General features: G+C 33.4%; 1 protein-coding gene across 3 annotated transcripts in view; it reads right to left on the reverse strand.

Moving 5' to 3' along the window:
- Positions 1–1,159: 1,159 nt before the first annotated feature.
- Positions 1,160–20,005, reverse strand: part of LOC138701018 (FAD synthase-like) — a 42,057-nt gene continuing 23,211 nt past the window's right edge. For 2 of the 3 annotated variants that reach the window (XM_069827517.1, XM_069827527.1), the window contains 7 exons: positions 19,474–19,616; positions 17,937–18,025; positions 14,284–14,413; positions 13,246–13,419; positions 12,822–12,934; positions 7,491–7,632; positions 1,160–4,313 (listed from right to left, as the gene is read on the reverse strand). In XM_069827517.1, the coding sequence (XP_069683618.1) occupies positions 4,223–4,313; positions 7,491–7,632; positions 12,822–12,934; positions 13,246–13,419; positions 14,284–14,413; positions 17,937–18,025; positions 19,474–19,616 (882 nt within the window). In that variant the 3' untranslated portion in view covers positions 1,160–4,222. The remainder of the gene's footprint in view (positions 4,314–7,490; positions 7,633–12,821; positions 12,935–13,245; positions 13,420–14,283; positions 14,414–17,936; positions 18,026–19,473; positions 19,617–20,005) is intronic. The other variant, XR_011332426.1, reaches the window with a different exon arrangement.

Genomic DNA, 20,005 nt, shown 5'->3' on the forward strand with positions numbered 1-20,005 from the left:
TGACATGAGCCTGTCGCATTGAAGCACACTTGAATGCCATCGACCTGGCCCGGGTTCGAACCCGCAACCTCGGGCATAGAACGCCAGCACTATACCAACCAGGCCGACTATAAACCATGAAAATAGTTTATATGCACATATGTCCGGACATGCTTGGTTTTCGAGTTACAGGGTTTTAAAACACATGGTAACTAGAATGTCTTAATCTCTGGCAGGAGGATGCCTTCAACACAAGATAGTATTTAACACAATCTGATAGTTGTCTGTATGTTGATTGGACGTTGTTGAGACTATGTACATAAATCACGAGTGAAAAGATATGCACTTCATGTATTGTTTGCTAATAGAGAGAGAATATGAAACACACCAGGAATTTGGCAGTGTCTTTGCAGGGCCATAAGATGTAGATGTGTGGCCTGTTTTAGGCAGAAAGTGGGCATTTTGAACATCTCCTCTGAGATACTGTGAAGAACTAAGTGTCCTAGAGCACCTGCAGGAATTAAAGACTTCCTGTTAGCAAGTGTTGTGAATGCCTGTAACTCAGAAACCAAACATTTCCGGACCTATCTGCATATAAACTTTTTCAATTGTTTACATATGAGAAGCACATTCCTATAGTTATGTCTCATTTCTTGGGACATCTGTATGTGTTTCATTAGAACCTTTTAGTTTTTCGTTAGTTCTAATAACTGTGGCGATATTATATATATATATATATATATATATATATATATATATATATATATATATATTTTTTTTTTTTTTTGTTAAGATATCGAGTTAGTCTTGTTTGTACAATAAACTCTGAACACTTGAAGTTGCAAACTAAATTACCCTCTCTTTTACATGGATTCCTTTTTTGTCTTGTACCTTTCTATGTCTTGATCATCAACTAATTCTGTAGTCTGGCTGTTCTTTCGTAGAAAATTACAAGCATGTCATATGGTAATGCAATCATAAGACTGCTACCTGTAACCTGCTTTTACATGTAATTTCTTCCATACTTGATGGAATAGTCATAACAATGACTCAGTCTCTAGAGTTTCATTCTGGAGAACAGAGAAAGGAAAAAATGGAATTGGACAGGAGAGATTATGGAATGCACATCACTATCCTTGATAAATCTAGGACAAAATAAGTACAGATAATTAAAAATTAGTCACTGACATATTCCTTTATTTACATTTGATAGGCTTGATGGTATACAATTCAGAATAGATATCGTAATCTTGAACTAAAATTCGGGGAAATTCACATGTTCTATTATTCTACCTACAGTTTATTTTAACTTGCGGTGTACTATAAGCTCCTGCCGGGAAGTCAAAAGGAGGATAGCAATGGCAAAGGAAGCTTTTAAAAGAAAAAGGAGCATCTTCTATGGACCTCTAGAAAAAGAACTAAGGAAGAGACTAAACCTTGTCTCACGAGAGCTGAGAGGTGATGTCAACAAAACAGAGTAATGGAAAGCACTCTTACAGCTTCCATGGGCAGCTCCTCAGCATCTCCTTTTGTAATTTCACTTTCACTTTTATGTTGCTTGTTTTTAGGAGAATGCAATATGAATTATATTGAATTTAACAGCCATAATGGCTTTCTACCTTATGTTGATAAGTGTTTGTTAAATAAATAACGAAATTACTCAAATGTTAGATATGTTTCGGTGTAAATGATTTTGGGGTGGGAGCGCAGTTGTAGGAATAGAGAAAGCATGCGAGAATATGCATACTACCCATGAGGAAACCATACGGTTGTAAAGTTTTTGATTTGTAGCAGTGATTTTTTTCTAATGTGCCTTCTTCCTGAAAATTAGTGAAGTTTATGAAGTTTAGTGTATAAATTTGAGTGAAGTGTATAAATCTGAGTGAAATGTATAAATCTGAGTTAAGTGTATGAAGTGGGGATAGTAAATGTGTATGTTTATAAGAATCATGTGAAGTAGCTACAGTTTATAAGAACAAGCTCACGATGACTGATAATTCTGTAGTGAAATATAAAAGGGGACAGCCCATTAGAAGTGGGGAAAAGAGATGTGTTCTGAATGTGTACAATACATTACCGGTATGTAAGAAAATCCAGAACTAACTTTAGAAGATATAGTTAAAGCGACATCACAGTGTATGGAAGTAGGACGTTCCACTGTGTACAGAATTAGGAAAGAGGCTAAAGTTTAACAACAAAGAAAGTTCGCAATAGAAGAACTCTTTCAGAAAGTATCACGATTTCACGAAATTTGCTATGCGGGCAAAAATACATGCTTTCTTTTTTCGAAATGAACTTCCCACTTTGAATAAAATCTTGATCGAAATTAATAATGATCCCGATATGCCTTCTTTATCCTTCTGAAGTTCAAATATGTTTCAAGAAATAGAAATTGTTTTTTAAGTGATAGAGACGATATTGTATTGTGGCAAAGAAAATACCTTCGATCAATTAGGTAATTCACATCTGAGGGAAGGCCAATATTTTATCTTGATGAGACTTGGGTCAATGTGGGACTTACTGTTCAGGAAGTTCTGAAAGACGAAACAGTTAAATCAAGGAAAGATGCCTTTCTTCATGGTTTGTCTACCGAGCTGCAGAATCCTTCAAGGAAGGGCAAAAGACTTATATTGTTGCACATAGGAAATTATAAAGGGTTCGTTGATGGTGGAAAGTTGGTCTTCGAATCTAAATCTACAAAGGACTACCGTAAGGAGATGGATGGAGAAAGGTTTGAAAACTGGTTCACGAATATGCTCTCACACCTACAGGAAAATGCTGTCATTGTCACGGATAATGCTCTATACCACAGCGTGAAAACAGAAAAAGTTCCAAATAAATCTTGGACAAACATTTGGATCAAGCAATGGCTAGGCTCTAAAAGTATACAGAATGATGAATCAAGCCTCAAAGTGCAGTTATTGAATTTGATAACACAAGCGTGCAGTGAGTACAAAACTGATAAATTAGCAGCTTCCACTGGAAGACAAGTACTGAGATTGCCCCCTTATTATTGTGCCCTAAATCCCATCGAGTGGTGTGGAGCCAAATTAAAGGATATGTTGCCTGCAATAATAGGACATTCCCTATAGCAGAGGTCCGAAGATTGCTGGAAGAAGGACACGAAACTGTGACTGCAGAGAAATGGAGGGCATGTGTGCAACACGTGATAGAAAAAGAAGAGGTTGAAATATGGAATTATGACTGCCTTAACAAGAAAACTGTTGAGAGACTGGTTGTTAATCTTAACAGCAACAACGATGACACTGACGATGATATGGACGACGTTGAACCTTTAGATGACAGTGATTAAAGAGGTATGTTTTATTACTTCATTATGTGTGTTATGTATACTATAATGTTAATGCAGTAGTCTATATTGTATTAGAAAGAGAAGACTTCACTAACAGAGAGATTACCAGACTGGTAGTAAATGTTTGCAGAACAGATAGTAGCTTTTCCATCACATACTACATAGTAGTGGGAGAAGTGGGGAGTTTGTTTTGACTGTCTCCTAGCTCTCGTGAGACAGGGTTAGTGAAGTGCTTTGTGAGGAGTGTAGCACTGTATGAGGTAGAAACATAGACATTATGACGAAGTGAAGAGAAGCGACTAGAACTTGAAATGTGGATATGGAGAAGGATGGAGTGTGTGAAATGGACAGACAGAATAAGAAACGAAGCTGTGTTGGAAAGAGTGAGTGAAGAAAGAATAATGCTGAAATTGATCAAGAAGGGAAAAAGGAATTGGCTGGGTCACTGCCTACTGAAGGATACACTGGAAGGAATGGTGAACAGGAGAAGAGTTCGGGGCAGAAGAAGATATCAAACAATAGACGACATTAAGATATGAGGGGTTCACAACCAGAGTGGACCAAGTCCTTCTGGAATAATTTTGAGAAATTGAGTCTTAAAGTTCCTGCCTCATGCTTAGCAACCTTCACCTTCCATAGAAAATGGTGCCCTCTGTGGAGTAACAAATGAGTTATGGACTTGGTTCGTTATGGTAATCAATAAATCTAAGTTTTCTTCATCCAAAATTGTATTAATCCACAAACTGACCACTGGTGGACTTGGTCCACTCTGGTTGTGAGGCCCTCATATATGGATCATATGCAGAGACTGAGGAAGGCAGAAAATAGGAAAGACTGGATAATGCTGGGTTTGCAGTGAAAGACCTGCCCTGGGGCAAAACACTATGAATGAATGAATGAATAAATAAATAAATAAATGAATGAATGAGTTTATTTTACAGTTTCTGTTGCAAGTTTTCCAGCTTCATTCATGTTTGCTATTGCTTCAAGTAAGACTCTGGTACTTCCCAACGTTGTATGCCTTGAAAAGAAGAGATTAAAAAAAATTATGAACTCTAGAAAAAGAGCATGGAATATTTCACTGTATTATACAAAATAAATTCGTATTTTTTAATGGTATTACGAAGAAGATAAGAGCTGCACAACAATTCAATTTATTTAAGCTGTGTCCCAAAGCTATATTTACAACTGAAGTGAACTAGATAGTTATGACTAAATAGCTGGATGTGACGTCAGAAGATATGATCCAAAGCTACATAGTGCATAGCAATCAAGTCCGTAGTAGCTAGTAAATGAAAATGCTTGCTCGATTCATGACTTGTACACTAAACAAACGTGGATACCTCAACAACAATTGTGATTATGAAATCTGAAGATCCTTTGGAAGTGAAATAATGTAAATATAATGGAGAATAACTCATTAACTTTGAACACTGACATTGCTAGTACCAAACGTAGGCTCTTATCTTTTCCACATACTAACTCGTAATGAAATTGCATTAGGACACTGCCTTCTTAATTAAGTGCTGTAACGTATTGTCATGTTTGTTTTAGAAAAATAGTCTGTGAACAAGGCATCATTCAAGCATACATGTCCAAAGCTCCATAATGTGTGTGTAGTTTACTACTGCTAGTCTGTAACATGTAGTATACAGACTTGAGTTTTGAGACACAGCCTATGTATATTACTCACTTGTAATGTAATTAACATTAGAGTGAAAATAAACTGTTGGAGAAGTAATTGTAAGACTATACTGAGATAATGTCATGTGGAAATAATTATCATGAAATTAATTTAATCATTCACCTAACCAACAAAAAGTAAATTTTACAGGAGAGTAAAAAATAAAAATGTAAAAATACAACATTTTTCTACTAAACAGCAATTTTAAAATATCTATAACGATGCAAACTGTTGATTTAGGCAAAAACAAAGTTCCTCGATATAACTTAATTCCATCTTTAATTCATATTCAACAAAAATGCTGGTTACAACATTGTTTGGGTGAATGATTCAACTGCTACGGTCAATTTTGAGTAAATCGCCATTCTGTGTTATTTTATCAAATATTCATTAGCTTTATTATTTAAAGTGATTATATCTTATGTGCATCATTTTCAGTTGAACTGATTGGGAGAAATTACCATATGCAGATGGACAGCACAGACAAGACAGCATGCCAAAACCGTAAAAATCTTCCAACTTATTTTCAGTGGTATCACACCACTTTTCCTTTATACTTATTACTGACAAATGAGAAAGTGAAAGTAGAATGTATGAACTCGTTATTTAAAGTGGACAGTCTCTGCCTATATGCATGACTTGCATCTTTTAAATGTCTTTCTCGAAATATGGTGGAGTATTTCACGTGAAATGCATATTTCTTTTATTTTGAACATTTTTTTAACTTGACGTGCTGAACTTCTCAACACTCCTAGTTGCTGAGTAAACGCAATGATCTTTGAGGACTAGATTCTAACTGAGCACCAATTTCCTTTAGTTACATGTCAGTTAAGATTCGGCATCCTTTTTTAGTCTTTCATCCTGACCTATACTGATTAGAGCAGCGAGACAAACTTACAACTAACAAACATGCTGTAAGAAGTGTAAGCTTGAGTATCAAAGATCTCCAACAAAGAGTCATCTTTCATAAAGAGCAGGAGTTGGTCACCCTGCTTGTAGGGAACTAAATATAATAATAAAGATATAAAATTAACTTATTTCTTACAGCTGGCTATATTACTAGGCATGTCTATAAAGTAACTTTCCCACTCATCCCACAGCTAGCAAACCATATGTTGCACGAAGCAACTGCGTGTACGTGGTAGAGTATGTCCTGGCATGGCACATGCGCTAGCAGAACTAGCTCTAGCATGTGCTAGCTCTCAGTAGCTTCGTTGCATTGGTTGAAGATGGACACTCCTATTCCAGCTCCCACCGTGTGTGAAGTGCGATCAGTGATAAAGTTTTTGAATGCACAGGGCATAGCGCCGATTGAAATTTATCGTCAGCTATGCCAGGTCTATAGGCCTAGCATCATGAGCAAGCAGATGGTGCGTTGCTGGTGTAGACAATTTTCAGCAGGATGCCAAAAAGTGCATGACGAGGAGCACAGTGGCAGGCCAACCATCATCACAGACGACCTTGTGGAGCAATGCACCATCTGCTTGTTCATGATATTAGGCCCATATACCTGGCACAGCTGACGATAAATTTCAATTGGTGCTATGCCCTGTGCTTTCAAAAACTTTATCATTGATCGCACTTCACACGTGGTGGGAGCTGGAATAGGAAAGTCCATCTTCAACCAATGCAACAAAGCTACTGAGAGCACTCGAGAATTCCACTAGCGCATGCGCCATGCCAGGACATTACTCTATCACGTACACGCAGTCACTTCGCGCAACATATGGTTTGCTAGCTGTGGGACGAGTGGGAAAGTTACTCTATGGACGCATCTCGTAATACTGATATGTCTAAATAGGGACAGTTCTCGACTTTAGATGGGATTCCATTCCAATGATTGTATTATCAATTAACATAGTCGTTATATCGGATATCATTATACACTATATCAGCCATAAGAATGTGTTATAAAATGTCTTCAGGAAAGGTTGAAGACTGAAATGACCAAAAATGACATTTTTCACTCTTAATTCATTACATTTGCCACTTTTTCTCCAATCAGAATATACAGAGCGCCCCACAATTCAACCAAAAAAATTGGAGGGATTGTAGAGGAGACTAAGGCAAACATTTTGAGATAAGGAACTTACAGTCTATGCATCTAATTAGAGCTGTGATGCATTTTTGACATAAGATATTTTTACTGATAAGTTATTATTAAAGGAATATGTTTGTATGATTTCTCTTCACAAGCTTCATTCCTCCTCAGGTAAATGGGAAAATGTAGTAATACTCACTGAAAAATATTTTGGAAATGGCCTTTTTTGTTTCGGTAAAATTGGACTTTCTGTGGAAGTATGCACACCATTTATAACGGTGGTGGTGGTGGTGGCGGTATCATATTTGTATCGAAAATCAACACCATTATTATAATATATAAAGTATATACAGTAATTAATGAAATGGCCATTACTCATCATAAATAAGAGTAGTTGTCACATCCTCCCAAAGCATGGAAAAAATGTTAAATTTAATATCTACAACAAACAAACCTCTCAGAAATGTACCTACCCTTGATCATATAATATACAATAAGGAAGAGTCAGAGACTGAACGAAGTTCCAGATTTCAGCCACTTTACAGTTAACTAATGGTGTTATCCACCTTACTTTTGAGTACGCAGTGTTCTCTTCAAGCAACCTCATGAATCCATCTGCAAACAACCAAATAAGTAGTATGAGTGACCTTACAAATTGAATATATAATTTTTAATTGTTGATTACATAATTAATTAAATTTAATTAAAATGTATAAATCATTTATATGGTATTCGAGATTCTTGGACGTAAGTTGAAAAGAGAAATTTATTTTATATTTCATAATTTGTATTTACCAAAATCAAATTTTGTCAATTATTTTATGTCCCATATTTTTATATTAATTAAAAAAATGTGACTTATTCTGTGTCAAAGGGCCAGATTGAATAAAAAAATAAAAGCTGCATTAGAAAGAAGTCCGAGAAAAGTGCTGCCTCGTTTAGCCCTTCAAACCAGTGTGTCAGTAACAACTGCTCATAGAGCTGAACACAAACTAAAATTAAGATTGTATAACATCACTATTAGTACAAAGACTGGCAAATTTGGATAGTGTTGTACGACTTCGGTATTGCAATCTGTGCATAATGGGGGAATTGATCCTGAAATGCTTTTTTTTTTTTTTTCTGATGAGGCTTGGCTGTATTTATCTGGACACATGGACTTATAAAACAATATATATTAGAGCATTATCTATTTGTCCGCATTTTTCATATTAAAGTCTTATTTACTGCCACCACTGACCATATCTTTGTACTGAGATTATACTAAGAAAAATTCTACGAATGTAACATCCCTCTATATCAGCTGTTTATTGATTTCAAGCAGACATTTGATACCATAAACAGACGATATATTTTTGAAGCTATGGCAGAAATTGGCATTCCATCCAAACTGATTAATCTAACTAAAATGACAATATGCAGTACACTAAATAAAGTTAAAGTGCAGAACAAGTTATGTGATGGTTTTACCACAGATACTGGAATATGACAAGCTGACACAATATCTAGTATATATTTAATATTGGGCTTGAAAAAATAATGGTTGTTTTCTAATGCCAGGTGTTTGACAATAAAGTCATTTGGCCTCTTGCACTCCAATATTTTTCAAAGATATTGTCATGGTCAGCCACTCAGACACAAATTTTGAGGTGTTCCGAATCCATTTATTGGTTTGAGTTGCACAATGGACAGTTAGGGGACGGATATATTCCAATTCTATGCAGGTGTTTAGCCAAACAGTCATGACCTGTTGCCAATCTAAATGCAGCTACAGACGATTTTCGTGGTAAATTGGTAATTAACTGTGGATAATGACACAGAGAGTTCCATTTTTTCCCTTGAGATTCTTTGTTGAAGTCTAAGTATGTAGATTTAATAAATCTTTTCACAGAGTAATACATAGATTTAGTAACAGCTCTGTAAGTAGCAGTGCTGCCCGTCTTTGCTAAAGCATCCACATTCTAGTTTCCCAGGATTCCACAATGGGATGGTATCCATTGGAATACAATTCTTTTATTGAGTGATATTAATTGAGAGAGCATCTTAGTTATTTCTGCTGTTTGAGATGAAGGTGAGTGTCTAGAGACTATTGCTAGAATAGCTGCTTTAGAGTCTGACAATATAACTGGATTCCTAAATTTATTGATGTGGCATAGAAGATTCCTTAGACTTTCACTTATTGCAATGATTTCTCCATCAAGACTTGTTGTTCCATATCCAAGAGATCTATAAAGTGAGAAGAGACAGCACGTAACATCTGCACATGCACCTTGTTCCCTGGAGATCAAGGATCCGTCTGTGTATAAATGAAGCCAGTTTTGTGGAGGATACCTAATATTAATTGTCTCTAAGGACAATTATTTCATTATTTTAGTGTTTACTTCTGACTTCAGTATTTCTTCTGTTAAATTTAGATTATACTCTATATTTAATAGGGTTAGAGGGTTTGGTTTAATTTGTAAGTTTTCTTTTAAATTCAGGATGATGATTTTCTGTTTTAATTCTTGAACCATGGATATGAAACTTTTTCGAGTTTTTAATCTACAGAGTGGACTGTATGAATGCCAATTGTTTCCTGGTAATCTGATAAGTTTTTCATATTGAATCAATGCTTTTTCTTCTAATTAGAGAAATGGATTCTGGTATTAATCCTGGAGGTACAATATTTAACAGGTCATTACAATATCTAACTTACGCAGATGATATCGTGCTTTTATTAAGAACCCTAAATACTTTAGAACAAGCTACACAACAACTCCAAGAGGCAGGAGGAAAATCTAGCTTATGTATTAACACAAACAAAACGAAATATATGACAAACCGACATTAACATAACAGATTTTGTAATTAATGATCATTCATATAACTCAGTTTCATCCTTTAGATATTTAAGGGCAGTAGTTACAAATAATGATATAATTAATAGAAATATAGATATACACGAGAAGATTGCTGCAGCAAATCGTTGTCTACGAGCTTTAGATAATATCATGAAAGCTAGATATATATCTAAAAAAAATTGAGATAAACCTATACAAAACCATCATCAAACCTATTGTGATATATGGCAGTGAAATTTTGACTCTGGAGAAGCTAAATCTATCCTTAGTGTATGAGAAAGGAAGGTACTCAGGAAGATTTAAGATCCAGTTTTTGAAATGGTGAATGGCATATCCAAACTAATTCGGAGATTAAAAATATGTACACAAATGCAGATATCATCACTGGCATTAAATTCAAAAGACTAGAATGGCTGAGTCATGTGGTCAGGATGAGGGAAGGTAGAACACCAAAAACTTCTTTCCAATACATATGTCAGACTAATAAGTGTCGACAGTAAAAGAATAACAGAAAGTTTGACATTAATATGGTTGGAAATTAATTTTTGGTACATCGAGTAAAAGTAGAATCTGCAATGATTTGATAAAATGGCTTTTTACACACATTTCCTTAGTGCCAATTCTTGCATTCTTCAGTAATAAAATTTTAATGATCTTAAGAAACTATTATCGTATAATAATTAGAATAATTTCATTCAAATTTTACATTGTATGTTATTTCGTTACTACAATTGTACACAATTTCTATAATTTTAATTAATCATATATTTAAAACAGCTTCCGTGCAATGATTTAATAAAATGACTTTGTACACACATTTCCTTAGTGCCAATTCTTGCATTCTTCAGTAATAAAATTTTAATGATCTTAAGAAACTATTATCGTATAATAATTAGAATAATTTCATTCAAATTTTACATTGTATGTTATTTCGTTACTACAAATTGTACACAATTTCTATAATTTTAATTAATCATGTATTTAAAACAGCTTCCCTAAATCTATACTTCACACAATATGAGCACAGAGAGTCATAAATCTATACTTATGAAAAATACTTATAAAAAGAGGACAATGAATATATTTATTAAAGTTGTTGATCAACTAAAAATTTTGATCAGTTAAATGGATATTTTTAATTGATTAATTGACCAATTAATCGAGTTTTAATCGATCTTTGTTTGTAGGCATGAATAAAAACATTTAACATCATTTTATAGTAATTCCATATTCACTTTGATTAGTCTAGAGACCGGATTTTAAAGGAATCCCTTTTTTCTATTTCAACATGTAACATGAAATAATTAATCACAATGTTCAAAAATATCTTCAACCGGCCAAATTATGTGGTTTTGACTTCCCTTCCCCCCCCCTTTTTTTAAACATCTCTTATTTTGGTCTTTTTTTAACAGACTATCGCAAACATTTAGATAATTGTCCTATATTTTTTCCGATAGACCTATAACTTCCTGAGCAAGCAAAAATAAATATCGTTCTTCTTCTGATTCCAAACATTGAAAAACTAATAAAGTGTGCTGATTTAGAGTTCGGGATATAAAGAAAATTTTCACCTCTGGTTTCAGTTGATGTTGAGCGGTCATTTTCTATTTATGAAGACATTCTGCATTCAAAGAGGCAGAATCATATTGAAATGTTGAATGTGATCAAATACAACACTTTCCTTATGTTGTGAAGTGATAAATATAAGCTTGTGTGTGCTATGTGTATCCATGAATGTGCTGAGGTGTGTCTTCAATAAAATAGCACCCTTTTGAAGGAGTAATAAAGTCCTTTTTGAAGTATTTTTTTGACTATATCAAATACAACACTTTCCTTATGTTGTGAAGCGATAAATATAAGCTTGTGTGCGCTATGTGTATCCATGAATGTGCTGAGATGTGTCTTCAATTAAAATAGCACCCTTTTGAAGGAGTAATAAAGTCCTTTTTGAAGTCTTTTTTTGATTATATCAACTACAACACTTTCCTTATGTTGTGAAGGGATAAATGTAAGATTGTGTGTGCCATGTATATCCATGAATGTGCTGAAGTGTGTTTTGGGGAGTAATATAGTCCCTTTTCAAGTCCTTCTTTTTGGCTATAACTTCCTTTTTTTTGTCCTTTTTTGATGAAAAACTTTCCTTTTAAAATCCGGTCTTCTATTGATTACACATAAACACTAAGTTTGATTAAAAACACTTATTTTATAATAAGTCCATATGCTGTGAAGAAGAACACACTTTTACACAAATATTTTTAATTTTATTTATGCATACATAAATAAATATTAAGAAGTAATTGGCAAAGATGATGTATACAAAAAATTTGGGAAAAAAAGTGTCCAAATTACACTTATTACAGTCATATCTCCTTGTTTCAGCCAAACAAGTCAATATCTTGACAGTACTTCTCAAGTTTGTTCGTTATTTCAGTTTCTTTAATACAGAATATAGGCTTTACTATTAGATTCTCCAATTGAGAAGATTAAGTGGAAGTAGCAACATAGAAGACAGAGATCCATCTTGGAAATGTTGAACATATTTAAAATGATAATAGGGACTAGTTGTGCTTTCGCTGAATGATTTTCTGCACTTCTTACAAAATACTTGTTTTTTTTTTTTTCGTCACCTTTCCACAATTGATTAATATAAATCCGAAACTTTCACCCAGTTTTTCACGGGACAATTCATAAGTCATATTTATAACTAAAGTTCACAAACATAAAACACTGAATAAACTGATCTCTGAATAACCAGCAATCACGCACAATCTTGAAACATAACTTAAGAGTTTACTGTATCTAATGATACAGATTTTGTGCTACACAAATTTCACAAGGCAGTTATGTTTTCTTCACCAAGGAATTAAAACACATTTTCGAATTTTAAAATTAATCAGTTAATGAGTTGGATTAATTGATTAAATCGAAAGCTCTAATATTTATATTGACTTCATTTTTACTTACTTTGATGTTCTGAAGTTATGTTACCAATAATAACGGCTTTAATAGGGGGTTGAAGAGTTGTAAATGTCAGAGATTTTGGTTCCACTTCAAATATTTGGAAATTGCTATTATACCTAAAAAAAAAAAAAAAAAGAGTATTTCATTATAGCATTACACAACGAATAAATAAATACATATATAAATAAGTAAATAAATAAATTAATCAATTAATTTTCGTATGAAACTGTTCTGATTGTTGTTTGCATTCAAGAGACATGCCATTTCTACTACTGATGTACTCAAATTTACTAATCATTTTACAGACACGCAAAACTTGAAAAATAATATAGTTCAGTTGGTAAACATGTTAATAGTTTCCAATGGATTATTAAAAACCTATTACAATACTTTAAGTAAAGAAGACTTTGCAAATTATTATATGCACCTGGAGATGGTTTCCTTCACAAAGGCTTCCAATTCTTGTAAGACTTTCTTCTCCTTAATGCATGCTACTTGTGTTCTTGGAATGAAGTCTTCTTTAGCAGTAAGTGCATAATACATATGCAGTATACACGTTGATTCTATCCCACCATCAAAATAAATACATATTTCTTCGGAACTGTAAAAGAAATATAATATTGCAAAATCGCATATTATATTGTCCCAGCAGTTGTTCTTGATTTTTGGTCTAAAGGATCCACTCCAGTCTGTCAGACAGTGAATTAAAATGACTGGTGATTATATCTCATGCCATAGAGCAAATGTTTACAAGAAAGAGATGACCAAGAACAGTCAGATGCATTTTCATATTTACTTCATCTTCCAACATGTATTATTTTTTACAAGGTACAATTCAATTTAATGTTTTGACAATTATAGCACTTCACTTAAAGCTCTTTCCGAAAGATGTGAGAGAGTATCTGAGCTCTGCTACGTTAATGTTTGTGTATTCTGCAGATACCAGTACTCAATTAAGTTTGTAAAATGAATATATATATTGTACAATTTTGTATAGCGCAACTAAAATATGCTTGTAAATTGAATATTAATCAGCTTGCAATGTATTGCATATTATTATATATGCTCAACTGGTGAACTATTTATGTTTGTAAATTGAAGTAATCTGCAAGATATGTATTATTTATTTTTGTATATCTCAACTTATTGAATTGTTTATACTTTTAAATTTAATTAATTTACTTGCTATGTATTATATTTTTTATACCTCAACTGATGAAGAATTGTTTAGGTTTATAAATTGAATCATCTGCTTGCTATGTACTGTACTGTATATTTTTATAGAGCCACCAACGTTGTTCAGCCAGCATTAATAATAATAATAATAATAATAATAATAATAATAATAATAATAATAATAATAATAATAATAATAAATTTTATAGATATCGTAAATCTCCAAGTTTAGCGATAGTTCAACTTGGCAACTCTAATGATACAATGATAACTAAAATACTGAAAATACCTGTACTTTCGTAGGCATTCTTGAATAACATCAGCTGCTGTCTTTAGGATTGCACTGTTATTTGATTTAAAATAATTCTGCAGTTTTTTATGTGATTTGTCCAGGGGATACTTGTCAAAATCAACAATATCTGCAATAATAGAAATATAATTCATCTTAAAACAGAACTCTCAACAAAGAACAAGGTGACAAGTTTTTTTAATAACATCTAATTGTTGGATTCTTAAAATATATACCTAATTTTAAAATATTACTAATCAACAAAACGTTAGAAGCACATATCCATATGATGCAGAACAACACATACGAATATTCGCGGCTTTTCTAATAAATTGCAATTATAATCACGGATGTTAGGAGGTGATCAGAACATTGTTTAGCACAGGGTGGCGTACATTTTGAACATTTACTATGAAGAGTGTACGTACATAAACAACATACAGCATTTCTCAGAAGATACCATTTTTGTTGCTTTGTGAGTAAACAATAAAAATTATAAAAAAAAAAAGTTTCAGTAAAAGTTGTTTCTTTTTAAAAGTAGTTAGCAATGGTACCTTCAATGACCTATGTTCTCATTTGAAATTTCGAAGTTGATCACAGGTACCCCTACTTCTGGTTTGTTACGGGAAATGGTACTACCATCAATCGATTCTTTACATGGGTTTTGGTTATCAAAATTTTTTTATGAACAACCAGTATCACATAGTTTTCGAGAAAAAAGGCTGATATGGGTGGTCTGAAACACCTGGTGTGTGTGTGTGTGTGTATAATAATTCATAATTTAACATTCAGTAATTCAACATAATCTTTCACGCATCTGAAGAAATCTTCACAACAAAGGTTGAAATAAGTAACAATTTGTAATTCAGCTTCAGTGAGATCAGCAGAACTTCTGTTTCTCACATCTGCTCATCTATTATTTTATAGGTGAAAACATTCTCTCAGTGGGGCAGTGGATCCTGAAATATTCGTCACTTTTTTACTACTCATAGAGGAATAAATTAACGCCTAAACTAATGAACGCTATACATGTATTCCTTATGACACGGAAATGATGCCGCACAAGACAAAAGGAAGTAGGCAAGCAGTGTGGCTGTGACAACTTCTTTTCAGAGACATAACTTATGTTATGGAAGCTTATCAACACAGGAGTGAAGGATAATAAACCAAAAAAATTTAATGTCAATGAATCAAAGGCTTTGAGAAACAAAGCAATTTTAGTGGAAATAAAGAAAGAAACGCATTTTAAAGTTTAGGAAATAAGGGAGAAATATTTTTAAATACATATGTGAGCTAGAAAAAGAAAAAAAAATGAATGTAAAATACAGAAAAACGTGGGAAATATGGGAGCTGGCAACTCTAGACTGCTCTTTTAACTTATATTACCATCTCTTCATGGTACTCAATCTTGGAATTCCTACTATTCTCTGCATTTCAGATTCATTATCGAATATTGTCTCTATTTTTTAATTACTTTATTCTAGCGTAAGTCCAATCGATATCAATATTTAACTTTAATAACAAAAACTTTCATGAACAAGACTCATCTTCTCCAGTGTTCAGCCAAACAAGAGACAGAAATATCCAAAGTACTCAACTTCCTACCTCAGTGGTACTCACTAGAAATTAGGGAGTGAAAAGTGAGAAATAGTAATTTGCTGAGAGCCACAGTATTGAAGAGTAACAGAATGCGCAAATTTTTAATTATTAACTTATTTGACAGATTATTATTATTATTATTATTATTATTATTACTATTATTATTATCATCATCATCATCATTATAGCCCGGATTTCTAAGCACAATCAAACAGTAACATAAACAAGCAAATAAGCACGAAAAATGGTGAAAATAAGCAGCAATATAATCAAAAACGAATACACGGAAACAGTAAAATAAGCACGAAAAATGGTGAAAATAAGCACCAAAATAAGCAAAAACGAATACACGGAAATATGATGATAAATTATTTGTTTCGTAGAACTCTTACTTTATTGAAGGCTGTTGCAGTATACATGGAAGATCATCCTGAGATTTTCCTGTGTGAATTTCCTGCGTCTGTCAGTGAAGAATGATTTGTAAAGTGAAAATGTTCTTTCGACGTTGCATGATGTCACAGACGCATGTGAAAAGCACCACAGTTCTTCTTCGGTGAATTCCTCTTCAATATCTGTTTCTTCATCAGAAATCTTTTTAGAAATTTGACACAGTGTTTTGGCAGGGAATTCCAAGGTTCTCTCCTCATTAGAACTACGCAGTATTATTTCACAACATCCTGGGTCATACCCTAGCATTGCTTTCTTACGCATTCAACTGAAGTTAATTGTTTATTAGCTAAAAAAAAAAGGGGGGGGGGAATCAGTGATAAATGACGGCTAGAGTGAAATAAGTACTTTTAAAATTACAGTTTTGGGTAAAATATGCTGTTTTAATTAAAAATCGTAAAATAAGTAAGCAAAAACGTTTTCCTGTGAAATAAGCATTTATAAGCACTAACAAACATAATTAAAACTGCTTATCTAGGTAGTCTTACGAAGTATAACCTTTCTGCTTACCTTTAAAAGTGTGGAGAAGAATATCCATTTTGCTTAGAAATCCGGGCTTTAATCATCATCAATATTATTATTTCAATGTAAAATAATAGAACTAATACTAACATATTACTAATATTTTGAAGTTGCAAGGCAGACTCTGCTACTCTTCTGCATAACCATATGAATATAAGCAGATTGATTTGTTGTTTTATTTCACATGTAATCTATTTTGAATTTGGAAATTTAGAAAATAAAGTCACACATACAGCTAGAAGGCATTCCTTAAAAATCTCTGAATCTGTAAATGGCTTAATTTCTGTTACATGGTATGATTACTTTGTTGTCAATTAATTTTTGTAAATAGTGGAATACATTACTTTCTATTCATTTTTAACATTTTCAGTTTTTGTACCTTGATCGAAAAATATATTTTGGATACTTGTTATCAAAATATGAATGTACGTTATTATTATGTCTATTAAGATAAAAACGTTTATAATCCAATATTTTACTACGACATAATAAGCACATGAGACATGACACTACCTTTTTAAAGAAAATAATAAGTATCCTTGTTGAACACCTTCACTGGCAGGAATGATGCAGAGTAACCAAAATTTCCTCCAGTTGCACATTATTATAGAAATTAAAAAAGAGTTCATAAAAAGAATAGTAGACTAATATTAGTTCAAGAGTCGCAATAAATGTCTTTGAGAGCAGCATGTGGCCCAGAGTATACTGTCTAATCTACTAATGGGATGTAAGATGGTAAATGGAGAATATTCGGGACAGACGTACATACACACTTTCAAAGTACTATAGCCTAATTTTTATAGAGTAATGACAATTCATAGCTAATTATGCTCCAAATATCCTATCATGTTCCTCTCTATACATGCCAATACACTGGGCTCAGAATTTTCCTCTCCCATGTGTTCAACCTTATGTCTTTTTCTAATACATACCACACCTCATTCCTTAACATAAAAATTGGTTTTATCAGTGTTTGACATTTTTTATTTTAACTAATTTAACAGTAGTCCTGAACTCAGAACGTGTGCAATAATAATTCATTTAAAATAAATTTAATCATTTTAATATCACTGACAGATTCATACCTTTAGCCAGTGCAGTTCTTAGTTTGCCATATGCTGAATTTGTATCATCTTCAACTTGGGATTCTAATGTAATCAAAACGCTGTAGTAACTGTAAAAATAAATGAACACATTTTGTAAATTTAAGTCTAAAAAGTGCTTGTTTCATGTCTCCTGACCCCAGAAACTTTCAGTACTGTATTTCAGAAATAACACTGATTTCTTTCACTTCATAGAAATGTAGTCAGGAACACTTCACTAACACAATCAGAAGAATAGCAGGCAATCTGACATCAACACAACCACTCCCAAATCGAAACATTGCTCCAACACAATTAGAAGAATAACACGCAATCTAACGTCAACACAACCACTCCTACAGAAAGAATGAACTGGACTGCTGAGCATGTGGGAGACAGTTTGCACCATTTTGCAAACCATGTTGGTTGCATGACACTCAGTCGACTTAAATTATATAAACAAATGCTCTGTAGATAAATTAAATATATAATATCTATCATAGATTCCCAACCAGTATGCTGCAGCAATAGTGAGTGTCGCGAAATTTCGTGAAATTTTAATGTTAGGCTGTTTACGCCATACACAAATTAGAAAGTCTCATGTATGATGGGACAAAATTAATTATGTACATTTATTTAACACAAACAATTATTTATAGCTGAAGTCAGATATTCTACTTTATGGAATTACCAAAAATGTCGTCTGCATTCAGTACAGAGAGAAGACTGGTGTGTATTATGAAGTGTGCTTTTTTAAGTGATGTCATTAGACCAAGTTCTTTTATGTGGCTGTACGGGTCTAGGAAATATTGTGTCAGCAGATTAGGTCTACCACCCGCCTGCCACTGACAATAAATATCTGCCTTGACCACTGTCTTGTTGCTTTCACTTATCACCTGCCCTTCACCAACCATAAATATATGCCTTGACCATTGTTTACAATCGAACAAAGGTTATTTATAAACAAGACATCTGCTAAACATTCGTGTTGGGGAAGTTACCGCCGAAAATTTGTGCCGGAGAACAACACTTCGAGGTAAGTGATAATATAGCGCAAAACACACATGAACGTAACCTACTGCGTAACACTCCCGTGCAAGCAGTGGAGAGCTGTACAGGTCACTGCCGGTAGACCTTGTATTTTACATAGGTATATCAATTCTGGCACCTCATAAAAAAAGACATATCTAAACCCAATATTCTCCCTAGGAATGTAATGTGAGACCACAGATTTTAATTGTCATATTTCTACACTATATATTGTAAATTAAGATACAATATAGAAATAACTTAAATTAGTAAGAAAAAAAACACGCACGCACACACACACGCCATTTATCTTGTGAAACCTATCTGCAAGTGGACTAAGAAGCTTCCCTCCCTCGCTAGCTTCCACTTGCAGCTAGCTAGCTCACTTGCTCCCACCTTAAAGTTCTCACTATAAGCTATGGCATATATATGCATTTGGTTTCACGAGATAATGAATGACCTATATCTGATACAAGAGAAAACTTCTACTAATGATTAATTTCTAACAAACCTGTGAAACAGTTTAGGGTAAGAGCCAATAGTGACGTGTGGAAACTCAGCCACAATAGCATTCAAAGTTCTGGTAATTGTAGTTTCGGGAGCTTTTAAATACAATTCTTTTATGAAGAATGCGCTACCTCCAACAAACAATTCCTGGAATCAAGAAAAAGAAGAAAAAATTAGCAATAACTACTTGCACATTATTGCTCTGCACATACAAATGAGCGTCATTCAGTTCAGATATAAATCATATACCAAATACTTCCTGAACGATTAATGATTAGCTACATTCAAGCTTCTTATAAAAGAATGATTCACAAAGAAAGATGTAAACTGTGAGAATCATTTTTAAGCTGTTTTAAGTGAAAAAGTTCATAATTATAAACATGAGTCCAATTCTGAACAGTTAAGGATCTACCATGTCCGTTTATTACAAATAAATGCATCTCTATGAATCATGGATTATTATATGATTTCCTGTGTCATAACTTTGATTGGACGGTAGTTGCCTAGTCTACCACACAAAAATGGAAAGAAGTGCT

The sequence above is a fragment of the Periplaneta americana genome, chromosome 1, assembly GCF_040183065.1.
Source record: "Periplaneta americana isolate PAMFEO1 chromosome 1, P.americana_PAMFEO1_priV1, whole genome shotgun sequence".
Lineage (NCBI taxonomy): Eukaryota > Metazoa > Arthropoda > Insecta > Blattodea > Blattidae > Periplaneta > Periplaneta americana.